General features: G+C 36.7%; 1 protein-coding gene across 1 annotated transcript; it reads left to right on the top strand.

Moving 5' to 3' along the window:
* Window positions 1–9551: 9551 nt before the first annotated feature.
* On the top strand, window positions 9552–10267 carry LOC120774623. The gene is made up of 2 exons (XM_040104347.1): window positions 9552–9598; window positions 9646–10267. The coding sequence occupies exons 1-2, from the start codon at window positions 9552–9554 to the stop codon at window positions 10265–10267; spliced, it is 669 nt and encodes a 222-aa protein (XP_039960281.1).
* Window positions 10268–20277: the final 10010 nt, after the last annotated feature.

Here is a 20277-nt window from a genome sequence, read left to right as displayed (position 1 = left end):
TAAATATGAATTTTTGAGGATGCCTTTATATAGGAAAAATCTGTCACGATTATATGGATGATATAATTATTTTTTCGAAAAACGTAACTCAACACTTAAATGATTTAGAAACAATTACAAAAATATTAAAAAATGCTAATATGAAAATTTCATTAGAAAAATCAAAATTTTTCGCGGAAGAAATAGAGTTTTTGGGATATATAATAGCTCAAAATGTTATCAAAACAGACCCAAACAAAATAAAATTAATTTTAAACTATCCAATACCAACAAGTTTACGAGCATTAAGAGGATTCTTGGGACTTGCAGGATATTATCGTAAGTTTGTTAAAGACTATGCTGCAATAGCCAAACCTCTGACAAAATACCTATCAGGAGAAAACGGTAGGATTTCTAAAAATAAATCAAAGAAATTGGAAATAACTCTAGATAAGGAAGGAATATCTGCATTAAATAAATTAAAAAAACTATTGGCTTCAGAAATGGAATTGATACAGCCTGACTACTCAAAAACATTTGTATTAACTACCGATGCATCTAACGTTGCAATGGGTGCGGTATTATCACAAGGGGGTAAACCAATTACCTTCATTTCAAAAACTTTTAATAAAACAGAAAAAAATTATGCAACTAATGAAAAAGAGCTTTATGCTATTGTTTGGGCATTAAAAAATCTACGAAATTACCTCTATGGAGTAACCAATTTGGAAATACATACTGATCACCAACCATTAACATTTGCCTTATCGCCTCGAAATCCTAATCCAAAAATGAAAAGATGGCACGCAATTATAGAAGAATTTTCTCCGAAATTTGTGTACCAACCCGGTAAATCCAATATTGTAGCTGACGCATTGTCGCGTCTTGAATTATATAACATTTCCGATGATTCCCAAAGTCAGGAATCTCAACATTCAGCACAGAATAGTGAAAGCGTTCAAATACAGGAAACGCAAAAACCCATTAATCAATTTAAACAACAAATAATATTGTGTAAGAACAGATTTACGGTCCATGAGTTAATTGAAACCTTTGGAAATAAAAGGCATTTAATAGAATTTGATACAGTAGAAAACTAATTAACAGTTTTGAGAGAATATATTCAGCCAAAGTTAGTAACAGGGATTCACTGCACAGTTGAAGATTTGCATGAAGTCCAAGAACCTCTCAAACAAACTTTTCAGAACAAATTTGTATTTACAAAACTTTTTCCAATGGATATTATTAATAGAGAAGATCAGTCCGGATTAATCGAACAAACCCATAACAGAGCTCATCGAAGCTATAACGAAAATGTTAAACAAATAGAAAAATTATATTACTGGCCAGAAATGAGGAAAAGAATGAAAGAATATGTTCGAAATTGTATGATATGCAATAAAAATAAATATGATCGCCATCCAAAGAAAATACCAATAGGCAAAGCCCCAATCCCGGAAAAAGAAGGGGAACAACTTCATTTAGATATTTTCTACGCACAAAAACTAAAATTTATCACATGTGTAGACGCTTATTCAAAATTTTTAATATTAAAACATATAGAAGATAAATCAAATATCGAAGAAAAGGTTTTAGAACTACTTCAAAGCTTCACAGATGTAAAACAAGTTACTTTAGACAATGAACCAAGCTTTACCACACCAACATTTAAATCCTTAATGCAAAGGTTAAATATTGAAATTTATTTTTGTGATCCACGTCACAGCATAACTAATGGACAAGTTGAAAGAGTCCATTCAACAATAATTGAAATAGCCAGATGTATAAAAGAAGAATACAATATTGTCAGTAATTTAGAAACAATACTTAGAGCTGCGCAAAAATACAATACAACAATACATTCAGTAACAAATTTTAAACCAAATGAAGTACTTTATAATAAAATAAAACATGAGAATTTGCCAACAACTTTAAAGCAAGCACAGGAAAAAATGCTAACGTTTCATAATAAACATAGATCAGATAAGCAATATCATCCCGGCCAAATCATTTACGAGAAAATAATAGGAGAAAGGAATAAATTAGAACCTAGATATAAAAAACAACAAGTTAAGGAAAATTTAGAGAATAAAATAATAATTAATAATAGAAATAGAATTATTCATAAAGATAATATAAAATCATAATTATTATAGGTTTCCAAAATGATCATTTTAATTTTGACTGCACTAATCAGCTCAGCAACCGCTGATGTTATAGATTACACCCGACAAGACTACGTACTTATCGAAAATGGAGATGTTTCCATTTATGAGGAATACGGGGACTTATTTCACATTACTAATTTATCTTATTTTGAAAATATAATAGCAGACGAAAATAGAAATTTTTACAGTAATAATGAACAAAATCACGACAGCTTAGGAATTATTACACAGGAAACAGAATCAGAAACTTTGATAATTAAAACTTTATTGGAACAATTAAAACAAACCAATTTTAGGCAAAAAGAGGTATAAATGAATTAGGAACACTTTGGAAATGGATAGCTGGTACACCAGACCATGACGACTTTGTAAAAATTAATAACAAATTGGACGAACTAGTAGTAAATAACAATAAACAATATACAACAAATTCAGAAATTTTTAAAATAATAACAGAATTAACTGACACAGTTAATAATATTAAAGGTGATACCATAAATAGGAAAATAAAAAGAAAACGAAATCAATATGTTATACATGAACTGCAAAATTTAATAAATACAATAACCTTTGGTAAAATTGGAATTTTAAATCCAACAATTTTACACTTTGATGAACTAAAAAACATAACATACTACCAACACGGTATAATGACAATAACAGATTTAATGGACATTTCTAAATTCAAAATAGCCCAAAAAGGAGACATAATTATAATTTATATAAAATACCCTAAAATAGAACTAACATGTAAGTACTATGATGTAAGAGCTATAGCTCAATTAGATGGTAAGCTTATTATTGACCAGAACATAATATACTGTAATAATAAATTTTTCAATATTCAGAATTGTAAAACAGAAATTTCAAAAACCTACTGTAAACTAAATAAAAAAAGCACATGTTTGTCAGAAATTTTAAACAAAAACCAAGGAAAATGTAATAAATTAAAAGAAAAAAAACCTACAAATTAAAGAAATTAAATCAGGAGCGATATTAGTTTCAGGAAAAAATATTGTAGATAATCAAACATTAAATGGAACATATCTAATAACATTTGAAAATTATACAGTAATAAATAATCAATCTTATGAACACATTGAAGTAAAAATGTGGAATTATTTTAAAAATAACCATATAAACAATTTTGAAATTTTAGAATATTTTGAAACAACCAACAAACTGTTAAAATTAGATAATATAAATATTTTAACAGAACGGAACAAGAACATAACAGTCCATTCATATTTTTGGTACATAATTTTAATTTTGGGAATCATTTTCATAACTTACTTATTACTAAAATTAAAAAAATCTCGCGAAATTCCCAGACCAATTCAAAATACGCAATTTCAAGAAATCACTTATAATGCTCTTTTGGACCAAATATATAAATTAACTCAAAATAATAGTGAATCGGGGACGATTCATTTTAGGAAGGGGGGAGTTAACGATAGCCTCCGCATAGAAACCTTACCCTAACTGTAAATAAAATTGAATCTTTGCACTTTGCAATTACATTGTGTCATAAATTAGAAATATAATTAACGTTTTTGATTACTTAAGAATTCGATATGCTTTTTCCGTTCTGACTCCAAAAATCCATTATTATCAAAACAATATCGCTCGCCCTCACAAGAAGGCATAACAATAACAATCGTAAAGAAAACAGAACGCTTAACGTTCTGCTGGAATTTGCTGTCGCAGCTAAAATTGTAATTAACTCTTTGTTCTGGATCCAATCAAGCTGATGCTTACACTTCAGCTTTAACTTTAAGTAAATAAAACCAAATTGTATATATATTAGTATTTCGGAAATAAAGAATTGATTTGTATTTTGCAATCCACTAGAACCACACGTGTTCTCATTTCATCCGCGCGTTCGCGGATATAAAATATATATTTTTTTCAAAATTCCCTCGTCGCGGGAATTAATTTACATAATCATATGATACATATGTATGTACATACATGAACTAACTTAACCTACATAAAGCTATAACATATAATAATATTAAACTACGATACCTGCTTGGATGTTCAATTCGTGTATCCAAACACACTACCAAAAGCCATTACAAAAACAATTTACAAAAGACAAGTACTCGTTGCTTGCAAATTTCCAGCGATACCCCTTGGGCTACAAAGCAACAGGCTAGATCGCTTATAACATTTAAGCAAAGGTAGGTAATAAAAAAAAACTAATAACGAAATAAAAATAATAAATAAAAAGAGAGGAAAAAGGCATTACATTTATGTATGTACCAATGTGCCGGTAAACATATGTATATACCTCCCTCGTGACATACCTATGTACATACAATTTTTTTTGCACATTACATTTCAATTATTCTTTCTTCAAATTTGAACAAATTATTTAGTACATACACATTTATTTTTTACTATTTTTTAATAAGTTTATGTCCGATTAGCGAATTTTTATATACGAGCAAAGCAAAACAAAAAGGAAAACGTCATATGATGCATATAAAGCATATGCATATGCAAATATATGATAATAAATAGATACATACAAACAATTTTACGTATTGTATTTTTTCTTTCGCGTTCTTGATTCGTTTGCAGATACAAATATACAAAATAAGCGCTAGCGAACTGAAAATACATTGACACACTTCAAAAAATTTTCAGCCACATTTAAAAAAAAAGAACTTTTACATAAAGAAAAAGAAAAAAAACTTTAAAATTTGCAGTAGCGAATCGAAAAATTTTATCACATAATATATTTTACAAAAAATATATTTTTTTACAAAAGCAAATCTTCTGTTTACAAAATTTATAATTTATACTCTTTCTATTTAACTACATTGCTTTAGCAATATTAATTTTGTATCAATTATCAAACTTACAAAACTTTAAGCTAAAAGCTTCAAACTCTATTCAAATTAATGCAATCTGAAAATCAAGAGAGGTTAAGTCAAAAACATCTCTATCATTAGAAATTCCGAAAATGGCTGATGAAGGTAAACCAAAAGGCACACCTGCAGACGCTACACGCTCAAAGCAGAGTATAAAACAAAAAAGATCAAAAGATCAGACAATATCTAGATTTATCACTGAAAGTTATAGTTTTATAAGATATTGCAAAAGATTTCAAGCCTCCCCTATTACTGACATCACAGAATCAGTTTTGAATATAAAACTAGAAAGTGTGAACAATCTCTGGGCACGTCTTCTGGCAGCGTACGATACAGTACTACATACTGACAACGCAGACCTCCCAGAAAACGCAAATGCATCGGTGACAGCCAAGTGTGTAACTGCCGCAATCAGTATGAGTTAACAAAGGGAATGATAACTGAACAAATATGTTTAGTAAGGTCAAGTAGAGCCACTACTCCCCCTCCCATAGTAGTGACAATACCAAAAGAAGACCAAGATAAAGACATATATCTAAAAGTAACAGCTTGTGAAACTGAAGTTTTTAATGGATGTTATGATCAATGGCCGTCCTTCCGGGACATATTCACTGCCGTCTATAATTATAAACCATCCAAAACTCTCACAAGCACAAAAGTTATACCATCTAATGTACAAAACAAAAGGGGAAGCGGTCAGTATCGTCAAGCGATTCGCTTTAAATTACGAAAATGTTAAGCTGGCTTGGGAAGCACTGGTCGAAAGATACGAAAATGGAAGGGTTATGATAGAAAACCCAATAAAAACATTATTACATCTACCAAAAATTAAAAAAAGAAACCAATCAGGAATTTCACAATTTATACTCGACGGTGACTAATTCCATATCAGTGTTAAAAACATAAAATATCTCCACAGAATCGTGGGACCCTATGATAGTAACTATTTGTGCAGAAACACTCCCTGATGCTGCGTTACTACGATGGGAACAATCACTTGTGGAAAGGAAACAAATGCCCACATGGGAACAAATTAAAGTATTCCTCACTGCTCAATACAAGATAGCTGAGAGAATTGACAACAAAAATATAAGATAATCAAGCCTGCAATAATATGCAATACAATAGACACGTTAGTAAAAGGCAGACTTTCGTGTCAAACCAAACTAATAAATACCAACCATTATGTGAAATTTGTAAAGGAGGTCATAACATAAGATCTTGCGAGAAATTTGAAAAACTATCCGTTTCTGACTGGAACAATCATAAACATAAACTTTGCATCAACTGTCTGTCGAATGCTCATACGACTAAAGACTGTGAAAGCAAATTTAATTGTGTGTACTGTCAACAAATCACTCACTGCTTCATATTACTAACTTTCAAAATATGAAGAAAAATCAATTTCGAAAAACCACGGGGTTAGTCGCTACAAGTACGATACGAATTCAGCCACAGATGGAAGGAAGACTATCTCAAAGATCTCAATAAGAGATATCGATGGAAAACGGCCCAGAAGGAAGCCAATGCAGGAGAATGCGTCATGATACAGGGCGAATGCCTTCCACCAACAGAATGGCGACTAGGCCGCATTGAAGAGGTTCATCGAGGATCAGATGGTCACATAAGAGTAGTCGATGTTCGAACACCAACCGGCATATTAACTCGACCAGTCACCAAACTGTGTTTTCTTCCAAACAGCGAAGAACAACTTCAATCAAAAACCGCAAAATAACTCGCAAAATTAATCGAAAAATAATAAATAAATTCCGCTAATTCGAAATTAACTCGCTTTTATATTTATAATCCGTACATCCTCGCCACGCTCATCGCCAGCAACAACGACGCTCAACAGGGTTGAGCGCTGTACTCAGTACACTGCAACAGCTGCAGAGGCTCCTAGCCGATTAATTCGCCTAGGGGGGGCCGGGATGTTTACATGACTTATGTATGTGCGTTCTGCAACATCCCACATCACATCACGTCAAATCACATCACATCACGTCACAACATCTCATCACACAGCAGTTCACAGCACACACCACTACACACACACACGCATCGAACACAGTACCTAACACAGTTCCCGATGAAGGGGGTGTCCAAAAAGGGTGCTGGTGTTTGAACCAGTATTGGGGACTGCGTTTTCTTGGGCCGACCAGCGGTCGTAGTATCGAGTTTTTAAGCCCACGGATCGATTCGGTGCAGGGCCACATCAGTTGACTCAGGACCGTTACGGGGACATCGTTCCGTCCGGCGGCCAATAGAGTAACCTGTTCTAGTTAATTGGCGGGGGGTGTGGGCAGTACCACTGCGTTAGCGCTTTAATTGACCGCTTAGGTGGTCGGTGCTACTGATCCGGTCGGCACTGAAGGCGAGTCCCCCGGCGCGTACAGACGCACGCACCCAAACTTTGGGCGCTCTAGCTAAGCTCTAAGCTACCGGGGGTCGGCAGGTCGCGGATAGCCGAACGGCCTGTAGTAGCAGGTTAGTTGTGAAATAAGTCAAAACGAATAAGCAATCCCCGACGAGGAGCGGCAGGAGTGAAGGATGCGGCACAATAGCTAGCAGATCCGCTGAAGCTCCTGTGACTGTGGCGAATCGATACCGCCACACAAAAATATGTGTCCCCTCATCATGTTTGGACATGATGACATAAATCAAATCCAGGCGCGACGGACCCCTAATGGGTGGCTTCCTGGTCAGCGTCTGTTCACCATGTTAGATGCGGCTGATATTACAGCTTGACCGGTACACAGCGCGGCGTATTGGGAGTCCTTGGTTATCCTGACAGCGATGTCTTCCGCTGGTAGGATGAAAAAGGTGATGTGAGCCTGCTCTGCCGAGGTGTCAGCTGCGTGGTGTATCAGTAAACAGCCACTTCGGTCCCTGGTCAGGGAGTGTGCATTGGGCGCAGGGCTAGTAGCCTGCGTTGCTCCGGGCGAGCGCCGGTCCGTCCGTGTTTTCCGGGACTGGTAAAGCGAAGGATAGGCCTCAGGGAACTGGGGTAGGAGCATGGTTTTCCGAGGGTACACCCGTTCCTGTCTATTTCGGCCCGCCCCTACACACGATGCGATGTTAAAAACAAACGAATGGAGAATTTTTCAAATAAAGAAAACAAAATCAAAAGCAGCAGTGTACAAGACTGCTTTATGAGCTGCGGCACTCAAAGCCCTGTCAGTAACACACCAGAAGCGGAACAATCCAGGAGAACGCCGAGTAGTTTTTGCGTCGGAGCGGATCCCTTTAGACGCGCACCAAGATTGATGCGATCATCGAAACAGGGACTCACCGTTGAAAGGCCTGAAAGGCCTGAAAGAGCGAGATCGTCGCCACCAGCGCTGCAAGACAGCACGCTTCGAGCGGAACTAACGCAACCAGAAGGGGACATTATGGCTGAATTGGGAGATACGATCAAGAGGCTAACGGAAGCAATGAAACTGCCTCAGCGATCGATCAACAATCAAATCCGGGATCTGCTAACTTCTGTCACAAAGCTCCATGAACGCGCCCAAAGCGAGTATAACAAAATTAAAGCAACCAGGCGAAATGTTCCTTTGAGGCACACAGGAGTGGATTCAACTCCAAAAAGGCCCCGTGAGGACGGGCAGCGAAAGACCCCGCCAAAAAAGAAAGCCAGTCAAGAGGAAGTCCAAAAGAGGACCACTGCGTGGAAGAGGAATGAAGGAAACATTCCTACAAAAGAACGGAAGGCAGAGGAACAGGGAAATGAATGGACACAGGTGAAACCAAATAAAACACGAAACAAGAATAAGAAGACGGTTTCTGCTCCACGTCCGAGGCCCGATGCAATTGTCATTGCGCGCACTGGTAACATGTCGTACAGCGATATGCTTAGAGCCGTGAAAATGGAAGATGCTCTAAAAGAGCTTGGAGAAAACGTCTCGAGGATCCGGAAGACGGCAAAAGGCGAAATACTTCTAGAAATGAAGAAGGCACAGATGAACACAGGAGCATACGAAAAGGAGATATGCAACGTTCTGGGCGACCAGGCGCAAATAAGAACTCTAACCCACGAAGTATCAATGGAGATCCGAGACTTGTACGAAATAACCACTAAAGAAGACATAGCAGTGGCAATATGATCACAAATCAAAGAGCTAAATCCCTTTGACGAAAAAGCGATCAAAACCATGAGACAGGCGTAAGCGGGCACGCAAACGACAGTCATCAGCCTTCCCGCAGCGGACTCAAAACGGCTGCTTGACGCCCATAAGATCAAGATTGGATGGACTGTATGCAGAATAAGGGCAGGCCGAACCTCATAAAGTGTTTTAGGTGTCTGGAATATGGCCATCTGGCGAGGGCATGCACGAGCGAGGATGATCGAAGCATATTTTGCATAACACGCTACTCTGCCAACGTATAGGTACAAGACACACTTCTACCGGACCGCAAGTGTATTCCCGCCAGCAATAACAATTAGATGAGGTCCAGTCATTAGTTGTGCAAGATGACCGGACCATTTTACTTGCGACGGCTAAGGTGCTCCTTTCGGATTGCCATGGGAGGCCTTATGAGTGCCGTGCATTATGCGACATCGGATCTCAGGTGAGCTTTCTCAGTGAATCCATGTTTAAAATTCTGAATTTCCTTAGAACTCCGGGGCAGATCCGAGTAGAAAGTATAGGCGCCAATGCAGCCATTTACGCAAAGGGTTCCACATCTGTGCGAATGAGATCCCTCATTGACGAGACTTTCTCGATGCAATTTGAAGTCTACATCCTACCAACGATTACGACTATGACACCAGTATGCAAGGTCGACTCCTCCGCCTGGGATCACCTTTCTGGACTCCAGCTTGCCGATCCAACATTTGCTACTTCTGCCAAAATTGGTCTACTTATTGGCGCAGATATTTGGCCCGCTTTAATTGCCGATGGGATTGCTGCGGGACCCCATGACGAACCGTACGCGCTCTGTACCCGCCTCGGTTGGGTTGTGTTTGGCCCTGCGATGGTCAATACTACAAGTCATTTGACGCATACTCTAACTGTCAATAAATGTATAGGCGATCAGCAGCTGGATAAACTACTGCAGAGGTTCTGGCAGGTTGTCGACGAACTCTCGGTAGACTCTTGTGAACGGATTTTCATTGACACTGAACGTCGCACAGCGAGTGGACGCTATAGTGTACAAATCTCGTTTCTTCTAAATGCTCCAGTGTTAGGAGATTCATATCAAGCAGCGCGCCGTCAGTTTTTTCATCTTGAACATTAAATTAGCTGGCGACCCTGAACTTCGCAACAAATGCATCACGTACATAGCACTCGGTCACATGAATCCCGTGAAGGACAATTGCTTCGACCCGACGCAATGCTATTACATACCCCATCATGCGGTAACAGCTAGATTTCGTGTGGTATTCAATGCGTCCTGCAAAGCCACAAGCGGAGTGTCATTGAACGACACTCAGTTTTCGGGAAGGTCAGTTTCGACAGGTTGAGATCAATCCCTTGCATCGTAAATGGCAACTCATCTTGTGGCGGGAATCTCCAGTCGAACCACTGCGACTCAATTGAAGACTCAAATACACTACCAACAAAGCGTAGTATCTTAAGTGACGTCGCAAGGCTGTATGACCCGATTGGTATACTAGCGGCAGCTGTAGTTCTGGCCAAAATGTTCATTCAAACCCTGTGGAGGAAGGATTTAACTGGGACACTCCACTACCTGTAGAATTACAAGACCAGTGGCTCAAATTTTGAAATGGTCTTCGAGAACTAGCGCGAGTCCGTGTACCGCGTTAGTTAGGCATGTCACCTCATGAATTTTGCTTCATGGCTTCTGTGACGCTAGCTCGAAGGCGTATGCTGCGGTTATCTACGTGAATAGTGGCTCACGAGGAGACTATTCTAATATGGCACTTGTTTCTGCAAAAACCAAGGTGGCACCGCTGAAAGAGATTACTATACCACGCTTGGAACTTTGTGCTGCCCACCTGCTGGTAGTCACTCTTCGTCATGTGCAAAAGGCGCTCCGTTCAGACAACGTCCCTTACACACTCTGGAGTGATTCAACTATTTTTTTTAGATTGGATTCATAAACAACCTTCAGTATTGAAACAGTTCGTTGGCAATCGAGTTGCATACATCCAGACCCACACTAAGGTAGGATGTTGGCGACAAATTCGCTCCGAGTACAATCCGACCGATTGTGCAAGTCGAGAAATTACGCCTGTAGGCCTTCTGCATCATCCGCTATGGTGGACAGGTCCACCTTCTCGTTATATATGCATCGAAAACGATCCAGTTGTGCCAGAACTAACGGAGGAGCAACTCCAGGCACAGAATCTTGAGTGTCAACCTTTACGTACTTTTATAACCACTCGCCAGGAGCATCACCAATGTCTTATGACTTCTGCAAATGGTCACCGAATTCCTCTCGTTTTGAAATTTAGCATACTTAGTCGTGTTTTCAATACAACAACGCGATTAAGACGTTTTCTGCCATGTTGCAAGGGTCAGAGATCGAATATTGTGACAGCAGACGAATACGAATGGACTCTGCTTCTAACTGATAAACAAGCTCAAGGTAAAGCATATAGACGAGAAATTTATGCTCTGAAATCAAATTCCAGATTAGACAGTCGAAATCACCTGGTAGCCCTAAATCCATATCTGGATCCTGAAGGCATTTTGCGAGTCGGCGGGCGTCTACGAAATGCAGAAATATCTAACGAACAACGACATCCTATGATTATTCCCAAAGGATAATTGCTGCTATATTCGTCTGTATGACCTCACGAGTAGTCCATATAGAACTTGCTGAAGATTTGAGGACGAGATCCTTCATAGACGTTTACGACCGATTTATTAGTCGTCGCGGTATTTGTGCCAAGCTCTTCAGCGACAACGGCACCCAGTTTGTAGGCGCTGATAAACAAATGCGTGAAGATGTGAAGGAATGGGTATCCTCATACGCGCAACAGAAGGTTGCTCATGTTGGTACTCAGTAGAAGTTCATTACCCCCGCTGCGCCACATCATGGTGGTATTTGGGAAGCAGCGGCCCGCTCGGCCAAGAAACATTTACTTCGCATTATGGGCCAACAGTCATTGCGATATCATGAGCTTCTAACTCTATTGACAAGGATTGAAGCTTGTCTTAATTCACGACCAATTGTAGCTTTTCATCATGACCCCGAAGGAGGACTAGCCTTAACACCAGGTGATTTCATAACTGGCCGACCAATCAATTGCCGTCCTGAGCCACCGCTACCAGATATACCGTACAACCGCCTCCGTTATTGGCAGCGCTTGCAAGGGTTGTTCGAACATGTTTGGAAACGTTGGCAAATTGAGTATCTGAATTCGCTTCAGGCCTGTAGCAAGTAGATGAGGCCTGAACCAAACCTCCAAATAGGAGATGTCGTACTTATTCGAAATAAGTATTTGCCACCCGCCTGTTGGCGCTTGGGACGTATCACGGACACCCATCCTGGCAGCGATGGTCTTGTCCGCGTCATTACGATAGAATACAATGGAAATCGGTTAACGGACGAAGGCATATGTATACGACAAACGCCACTGTCAACGTCCTGTACAAAAGGTAGTAAGACTAACCGGAAGAACCGAAGAAATTCTGAACCGCGAGGGTTCAGCCGGGGAGGATGTTCAAGATTGAGATACTCTATTGGGTATAATCCCCCATCTAAGTTTACATACGCTACGCCTATGTGACAAATATCGCCTGATTGTAGCGTTATTTCTTCTTATTCTCTGTATGTACATTAGGGTGTGTCATTCTGAGGCAACCTTTTTTTTTCAACTGAAAAACAGGCTAAAAACTTTCGAAAATGTGAAAAAAAATCACTCAAAAGAAATCAAAAAAGAAAAAAATCATTTTTTTGTGGTGGCTATTGTGCGGAGGTTATTATATGTGCACGCGATGGCTGCCAGTAGGGATGGTAAACTCGATTCCGATTCTTCTCGAGAATCGAGTTTTCTAGTAAAATAATCGCCCCTCCTAATGCGATCCTTTCTGCCAAATTTCACTTAGTTATGACACTTTATAGGTTTTCGGTTTCCGCCATTTTGTGGGCGTGGCAGTGGGCCGATTTTGCCCATCTTCGAACTTAACCTTCTTACGGAGCCAAGAAATACGTGTACCAAGTTTCATCATGATATCTCAATTTTTACTCAAGTTACAGCTTGCACGGACGGACGGACGGACAGACAGACATTTCGACTCTACTCGTCACCCTGATCACTTTGGTATATATAACCCTATATCTGACTCTTTTAGTTTAAGGACTTACAAACAACCGTTATGTGAACAAAACTATAATACTCTCCTTAGCAACATTGTTGCGAGAGTATAAAAATAAAGATGATCAGAGTGACGAGTAGAGTTGAAATCCGGATGTCTGTCCGTCGGTGCGTCCATGCAAGCTGTAACTTGAGTAAAAATTGAGATATCATGATGAAACTTGGTACACGTATTTCTTGGCTCCGTAAGAAGGTTAAGTTCGAAGATGGGCAAAATCGGCCCACTGCCACGCCCACAAAATGGCGGAAACCGAAAACCTATAAAGTGTCATAACTAAGCCATAAATAAAGATATTAAAGTGAAATTTGGCACAAGGGATCGCATTAGGGAGGGGCATATTTGGACGCCATCTTTTGGAAAAGTGGGCGCTGCCCCGCCCCCTACTAAGTTTTTTGTACATATCTCGGAAACTGCTATAGCTATGTCAACCAAACTCTAAAGAGTCGTTTCCTTCAGGCATTTCCATATACAGTTCAAAAATGGAGGAAATCGGATAATAACCACGCCCACCTCCCATACAAAGGTTATGTTGAAAATCACTAAAAGTGCGTTAACGGACTAACAAAAAACGTCAGAAACACTAAATTTTATGGAAGAAATTGCAGAAGGAAGCTGCACCCAGGCTTTTGTTTTAAATTGAAAATGGGCGTGGCCTCGCCCACTTATGGACCAAAAACCATCTCTCAGGAACTACTCCACCGATTTCAATGAAATTCGGTATATAATATTTTCTTAACACCCTGATGACATGTACGAAATATGGGTGAAATCGGTTCACAACCACGCCTTCTTCCAATATAATGCTATTTTGAATTCCATCTGATGCCTTCTCTGTATAATATATAGTACATTAGGAACCAATGATGATAGCGGAATAAAACTTTACAAAAATACGGTATTTGAAAAATATGTAAATGGCGTATAATGAAATCTCGATTATCACTTTATCATGCGAGAGTATAAAATGTTCGGTGACACCCGAACTTAGCCCTTCCTTACTTGTTTCGTTTTAATCTTATACACAGAGTGCGCGATAGAAAGTGCTTTTGATTTGGCATAAGTATACTACATATATCGAGTAAGTATACTAGGGTCACACGTTAAAAGTACTTTCAGTTAAAAGTTAACCGCACATTGAAAGTATAAATAATAATTATTTAATGACAACTATGTTAATGAATTTTCTATTAAGAAAAACTAGTACAATCAAAATTTGTTTCATATATGTAGGTACATCTGTTATTGTGCGAGATTTATCTTAAAATTTCACACTTTTCAAATTTAGCTACACAGTAGGAAATCTAGACAACTGTTCTATCGCTAAAATAGCTTGCTACTGAGATTCATTAATGGACTCATTCCATTAAAATCTTTCATTGGATTAAAGTTCCTGAAGTCGTGACATTCTGAATGGCGTCATTGACAATCGGTTTATCAAATGCACTTATTTAACTAAAATTAAAATCTACAAATACAGATATACAGATTATGACCTGGAATTTCATATTAGGGTTATATTGCTTAGCGTAGAACCAATTGACGCTCTATTTTGTACTCGACTTCAATAACTTAAATGCTTATAAAGGGTGTCCCAAAATTAATGTTACATTTGAAAGTAAAGTATTGACAATCCTAAAAAAAAAAGCTGACAGTTTAGACTTATCGAGGGGTTAGGGTTTTAAGGTAAAAAAAAACTTTTTTGCGAATTATAGTCAAATTATAATCAAATCTTCCCTCCATCATTCTCTGATAATTTTTTTTTCTCTAAAAATTTTGGCGGCCATTTAAAGTGAAAACAGCAGGAGGCAGCATACATATATACATACAACCAGTTCCCATATATAGATATTTTAAATGCTTTACAAAGCTCGCATAGTAGCGATTTAAAGCCTGTATTATCAATAAACATAATCGATTACATGTTCTTCGTGCTTGAGTGTAGTCTATATGCCAACAGATTTTGTAACAGATACAAAGTTGTTGATATTTGTAGATAGCTTCATAGTTACATACATACATCTACGTATATTTTTACCTTTAAAGAGACTTTCATGGAAGAATGCGAAATCGCTCAGTTTTCAGTTTCCTTTTTCATTAGTAAGTCATTATAACATTATAAGACTAACTATGGAATCATAGACCCAAAGAACTACCTTCGGAGTTAGTCCCCACCTTTTGCCAAAGAGGCGTTCCTCCCATGGTAAACGCCCAACTGGTAATTTGCTTGGCCTTACTATAGTTTATATAAAGGTCGTTTTCAGCAGCCTCTACTCAGATTACATTGTACTCGCTCTGTCGTTCAATCCAACACAAACGTCTATCACAGAGAAGATGATAATCTCACTATATTGTAAACACATATAAGTCAAGCTAATACTTGGCGTAAAGTGAGTTAGTTATGGCACTTTATCCGTTTTCGGTTAATGGTGGGTGTGGGAGTGGTATAATTATGTAGTAGCAACATGTTGCAAGAGTACAAAAATTGTTCGAAGTTATTGAACACTTGCACCAATTATTTTGATTTGGATTTTATTTTCAGAATATTAAAACAACAAATAACCGAATCGCATCTGACATTATAGATTACTTGCAGGCAGCGTTCTCATGTCAATAGATCCCTCAACGATGACGATCGGTCTATAAATAGAGAAGTTGTTCGGTGAAAATGGGTCTAGAGACAAAAAATTCAGGCAATTTTGGAAGTGTCGTAAAAACAAGGCAATCCTCCTAGCAATCTAAATCAAAAAAATCATTAATCTACAATGATGTCCCAATCTCTGGTTTTACGAAAAAGTTGGAGATTTTTTCATGAATTGGCAACTGCCTGACAAAAATAATAATTTTTTGTACCACTTTTTTTAAATAGTAAAAATTACAAATTGGGGATGTGGATAGAAAGTCTATAAAAAAGAATATATAAAAATTTCAGGTAAATCGGTTCAATAAAACTAGAGATATCGTGAGAGTTGTTTTGAAAAGACAGTTTTGAGATAAACGCTTTTAAAGTTTCGAGAAAAGCCGAACTATGTTCAATGTCTGTTCATACCATTTATATCATCATTTGGGCTTTAAAAATCTACATGTCTACAAGAATATTCTTGAATAGTTTAACTTTGAAAAAATAAAGTAAAAACGATTTTTTATTATGAGACTACAATACCTTTTAAAATTTTAAGATTTCAGTAGAGAACTCTTAGCAGTCACTAAAAGTCCATATTAGATTGCATATTAGATTGCATACTTTATGGGTATACGAATTGCTATGAAATTCATAAGAAACAGATACAAAATTACAGGATTCTTGCACTAAACTTCCTACCCTTCGATAGAGCCCCCAAGTTATTGATAATACCCCTTCTAGTCTTTTAAGGTTTTTTAATGCATAAACGTTATTTAATAATTAAACGTTTCATATATAGTTTACATATGTACAATTTATATACATATGTATAAACATATGTATGTAACGTGTTTTTTATAATTCACAAATTTTTTTTCACATATACTAGGTTATACGGCCTGGTCGCTGACATTTAGAAGTCTTGATCTACTCGATATACACATTCGTGGAACAGTAGAAAGTCGAGAATACTGTATCGACAAGCGAGAGCCTCCCAGTACAATTAATTTTACCAAAATGGGAAGTCAAGTGTGTATTAGGCGGATCGAGGGAACACAATTATGAAAAGCGATTTATACGAGTTTTCCACTCTATCAAGGCGCATGTGAGGAAGCTGAGCTTTATTATTTATTGCATATGTATATCTCTATATTTAATTGTAATTAATATTTTTTTTTAAATAAACAATAAGAAAATAAAAAGTAAAGAAACTTATTATGAGAAAAGTCTAAAAACGTGCATGAATTCACTCAATAAAATGTAAGATAACTGTTGAAATGAGTTAAGCATCCACCCCCTCTACCCGGTAAAACTGGCGAATCCTAATGTTACAGTGCAATTCAGCACAGCTGATGACACTACAGCACAACTCAACACATCTGTACGCCAACCCACTCAACAAAAAGGATGGACAACGGGAAAGCAGACTCACTTCATTACATACAGTTCGCACATCAACATACGTTTTTTCTCCACCGATCTCGCGCTGCAATTAACTCTCGCTCATTAAATCGGATCAATCCTGCATTAGCATTCAACATTTGGTTTTGATATTTCCACGTTGCGTCACATCGACACCAGCTTCCGGTTATTTACTTCGTGGTACATCGATCCTGTGCGCTAGGTCAAGTCGATACTAACGTGATACGACGACGAGCCTGCGCGTTAAAATTCTTTGGGCACCCAATTCGGTTAACGTCGGCTTCCGCATTTTTAATAAGTTTAAAAAACTTTAACTTGTATAAAAGACATTTGTATATTAAATAAACATTAAATTAAAACGATTGTTCATTTTAAATAAGTTGGCGTTTTCTTTGGCGATCATAAAAGTGGTTTGTACTCCCGTTTGCATATTTAAGCAACACTCTTACACAATAACAAAAATGAACTCCTATTGTAGAAATCATGTATTTTTTAGTATAAATATCTAAATATATGGTATGCAAAAATTAAAATTATTGAAATAAAAAACAATATATTTGTATTGGACTCTTTCTTGTAACATAATTTTTTTTTACAATGTTTTCTTAGTTTTTCGAATTCTTTTATTTCATATTTTTACATTTTACTAAATGACAAAAATTTCGGAAATTCATCTCAAATCCCTTTAATATGACACCAAAATCATCAAAATCGGTTAAGAATTGTCGAATTTACGAATTTAGGAATCTTATTTTCCATTTTGTCCAATTTTCCAAAACTCCACTTCAATCCCGTCATTTTGACACCAAAATCAGTTAAGATTTATCCAATTCACGAATTTTGGAATTTTATTTTTAATTTTGCCCAATTTTTCAATTTCTTCTCAAATACCTATAATTTGACACCAAAATCATTAAAACCGGTTAAGATTTGTCGAATTTAATTTTATTTTGCATTTTGTTCAGTTTTCCATTGGCGATTTTGTGAAATGGAAAATTTTGTTTGCGCCGCCGTGTGGCTGTGGGTGACCAGATATACACAATTTTTTCGTAATTTCGGCAAAAGCGATTTTAATAATTTTGTTGTCAAATTGACGGGATTGAAGAAAAGTTTCGAAAAATTGGAAAATGTGAAGAAAATAGCGTTTTCTCGTAAAATCGCCAATTCTTAACTAATTTTGATGATTTTGGAGCTAAATTAATAGGATTTGAAAAGAGTTTTGGAAATTTGTAAAAAAAATTAAGATTATTCACAAATTCGACAAATTCTAGCCGATTTGGATGATTTTGATGTCAAATTGACGGTATTGAAAAGGAGTTTTTGAAAATTAGAATAAACGAAGAAAATAGTGACTTTTTCGTATTTACGGTACATCTTATCCGATTTTACTGATTTTGGTGTCCAAATAAAGAGATTTGAAAGGAGTTTTGGAAAAGTTTTTAACTGATGCTGATGATTTTGGTGTTGAGTTTTTGGTTTCGTAAATGTGGTTTATGAAAATGGTATATTAAAATTTTATAAATAATTAGATATATTTATTATACTATTTATGTGCACATTCTTCCCTTTAAATATCTACTTTGCCCAAATTTTTAAATGTAAAATGATTTTATGCTCTTTGTTTGTGTTCTATTTTCTTTATTGCATGATTTCTTAATCCCTAATTTTGGGACAAGCTTTTCATTTATATTCTAATTTTTTACAGATGAGTACTTATGAGTATTTTTTGTTTATTGGTTATACTTACACTTACTTCCTTTCTTCTTGTAGGAATTAAAAAGCTTACTTTTAATTAGTTTTAATTAAATTATTAAATATTTATTTAAGTAACTTTTAAGCATGCTGATGATAATACATGAATTTCTTTTAATTATAAATCGTTCATTTTTATAAAAATTAACTTATTATTAAATATGACATTTGAGGAGATTGTTTTTAGGTTCTTAGACATGCATTTGCTTAAAATTAACTTTCTAAGTATTATCTGAAGAATATAGTTATATTTAGTTAAATTATATATTTATCGTTTTATTTGCTGCAGTAAAGTAATCTTAATATACAAATAATCATATTTTTTAACTAAAGAACAACGTATGTGTCGCTTTCGATATTCAAAATATTTTCGTGACACAATCATGCCATTTTTCCCGCAGCATTTTTTTTTTTAAACAGGGTATATTAAGTTTGCTATAAAGTTTGTGACACCCAGAGGCAAATATCGGAGACCCTATGAATTATATATGTATATTGGGTAGACGAAAAAGTTTTTTCGTATTTTGTCAATAGGCGTCATTGTGGTCCTATATATCCAGAGCTACAGTGCTAGTGTTAAAAAGTTGAGATTTTAGGCTTTATTTAAACAAAAAGTTAAATTCGGGGAAGTTGAAAAAAGTTACAGCTGTTCAAATATGAGTGAAAATAATGAAGAAATTCGCTATATTTTATAATGTTTGTATAAAAAAGGGAAGAATGCCACGCAAGCCACCTATGATTTTTTTTAAGTTTACAGAGACGATGCTCATGTAGCACAACAATGTTTCACTCGCTTTCGTTCTGGAAATTTCGATGTGAAAGATGCACCTCGCTCAAGTTGACCTATCGTTGAAATAGTCGATGGAATTATACGACAATAATTTGCGAAAAGAATTATGGTCCAAGCATGGTGAAGCTCAAACAATGGTAACAAATCCAGGATTAACACATCGAAAGGTTATGCTGAGTGTTTGGTGGTATTGGAAAGGAATCATCCATTATGAGCTAGTCGAACGATTGATTCTACATTTTACTGTCAACAACAGATAAGATTGAGGTAAGCAATCGAAAAAACGGCTAGAATTGAACAACGGAAACGATTTCGTCTTCCATCAGGACAACGCTATACCGCACACATCTTTGATGACTCGGCAAAAACTGGGAGA

This window comes from Bactrocera tryoni, chromosome 4 (genome assembly GCF_016617805.1).
Source record: "Bactrocera tryoni isolate S06 chromosome 4, CSIRO_BtryS06_freeze2, whole genome shotgun sequence".
NCBI classification, from domain to species: domain Eukaryota; kingdom Metazoa; phylum Arthropoda; class Insecta; order Diptera; family Tephritidae; genus Bactrocera; species Bactrocera tryoni.
Note: the sequence above shows the minus strand (reverse complement) of the source record. Positions and strands in the feature narration are given on the sequence as shown.

What these genes read in the sequence shown, in the direction of transcription:
- LOC120774623 (XM_040104347.1), top strand. Translation starts at nt 9,552, where the DNA reads ATGGGAGGCCTTATGAGTGCCGTGCATTATGCGACATCGGATCTCAG. An exon ending in TATGCGACATCGGATCTCAG is followed by an intron (nt 9,599 to 9,645) that starts GTGAGCTTTCTC and finishes GAATTTCCTTAG; the next exon opens with AACTCCGGGGCAGATCCGAG.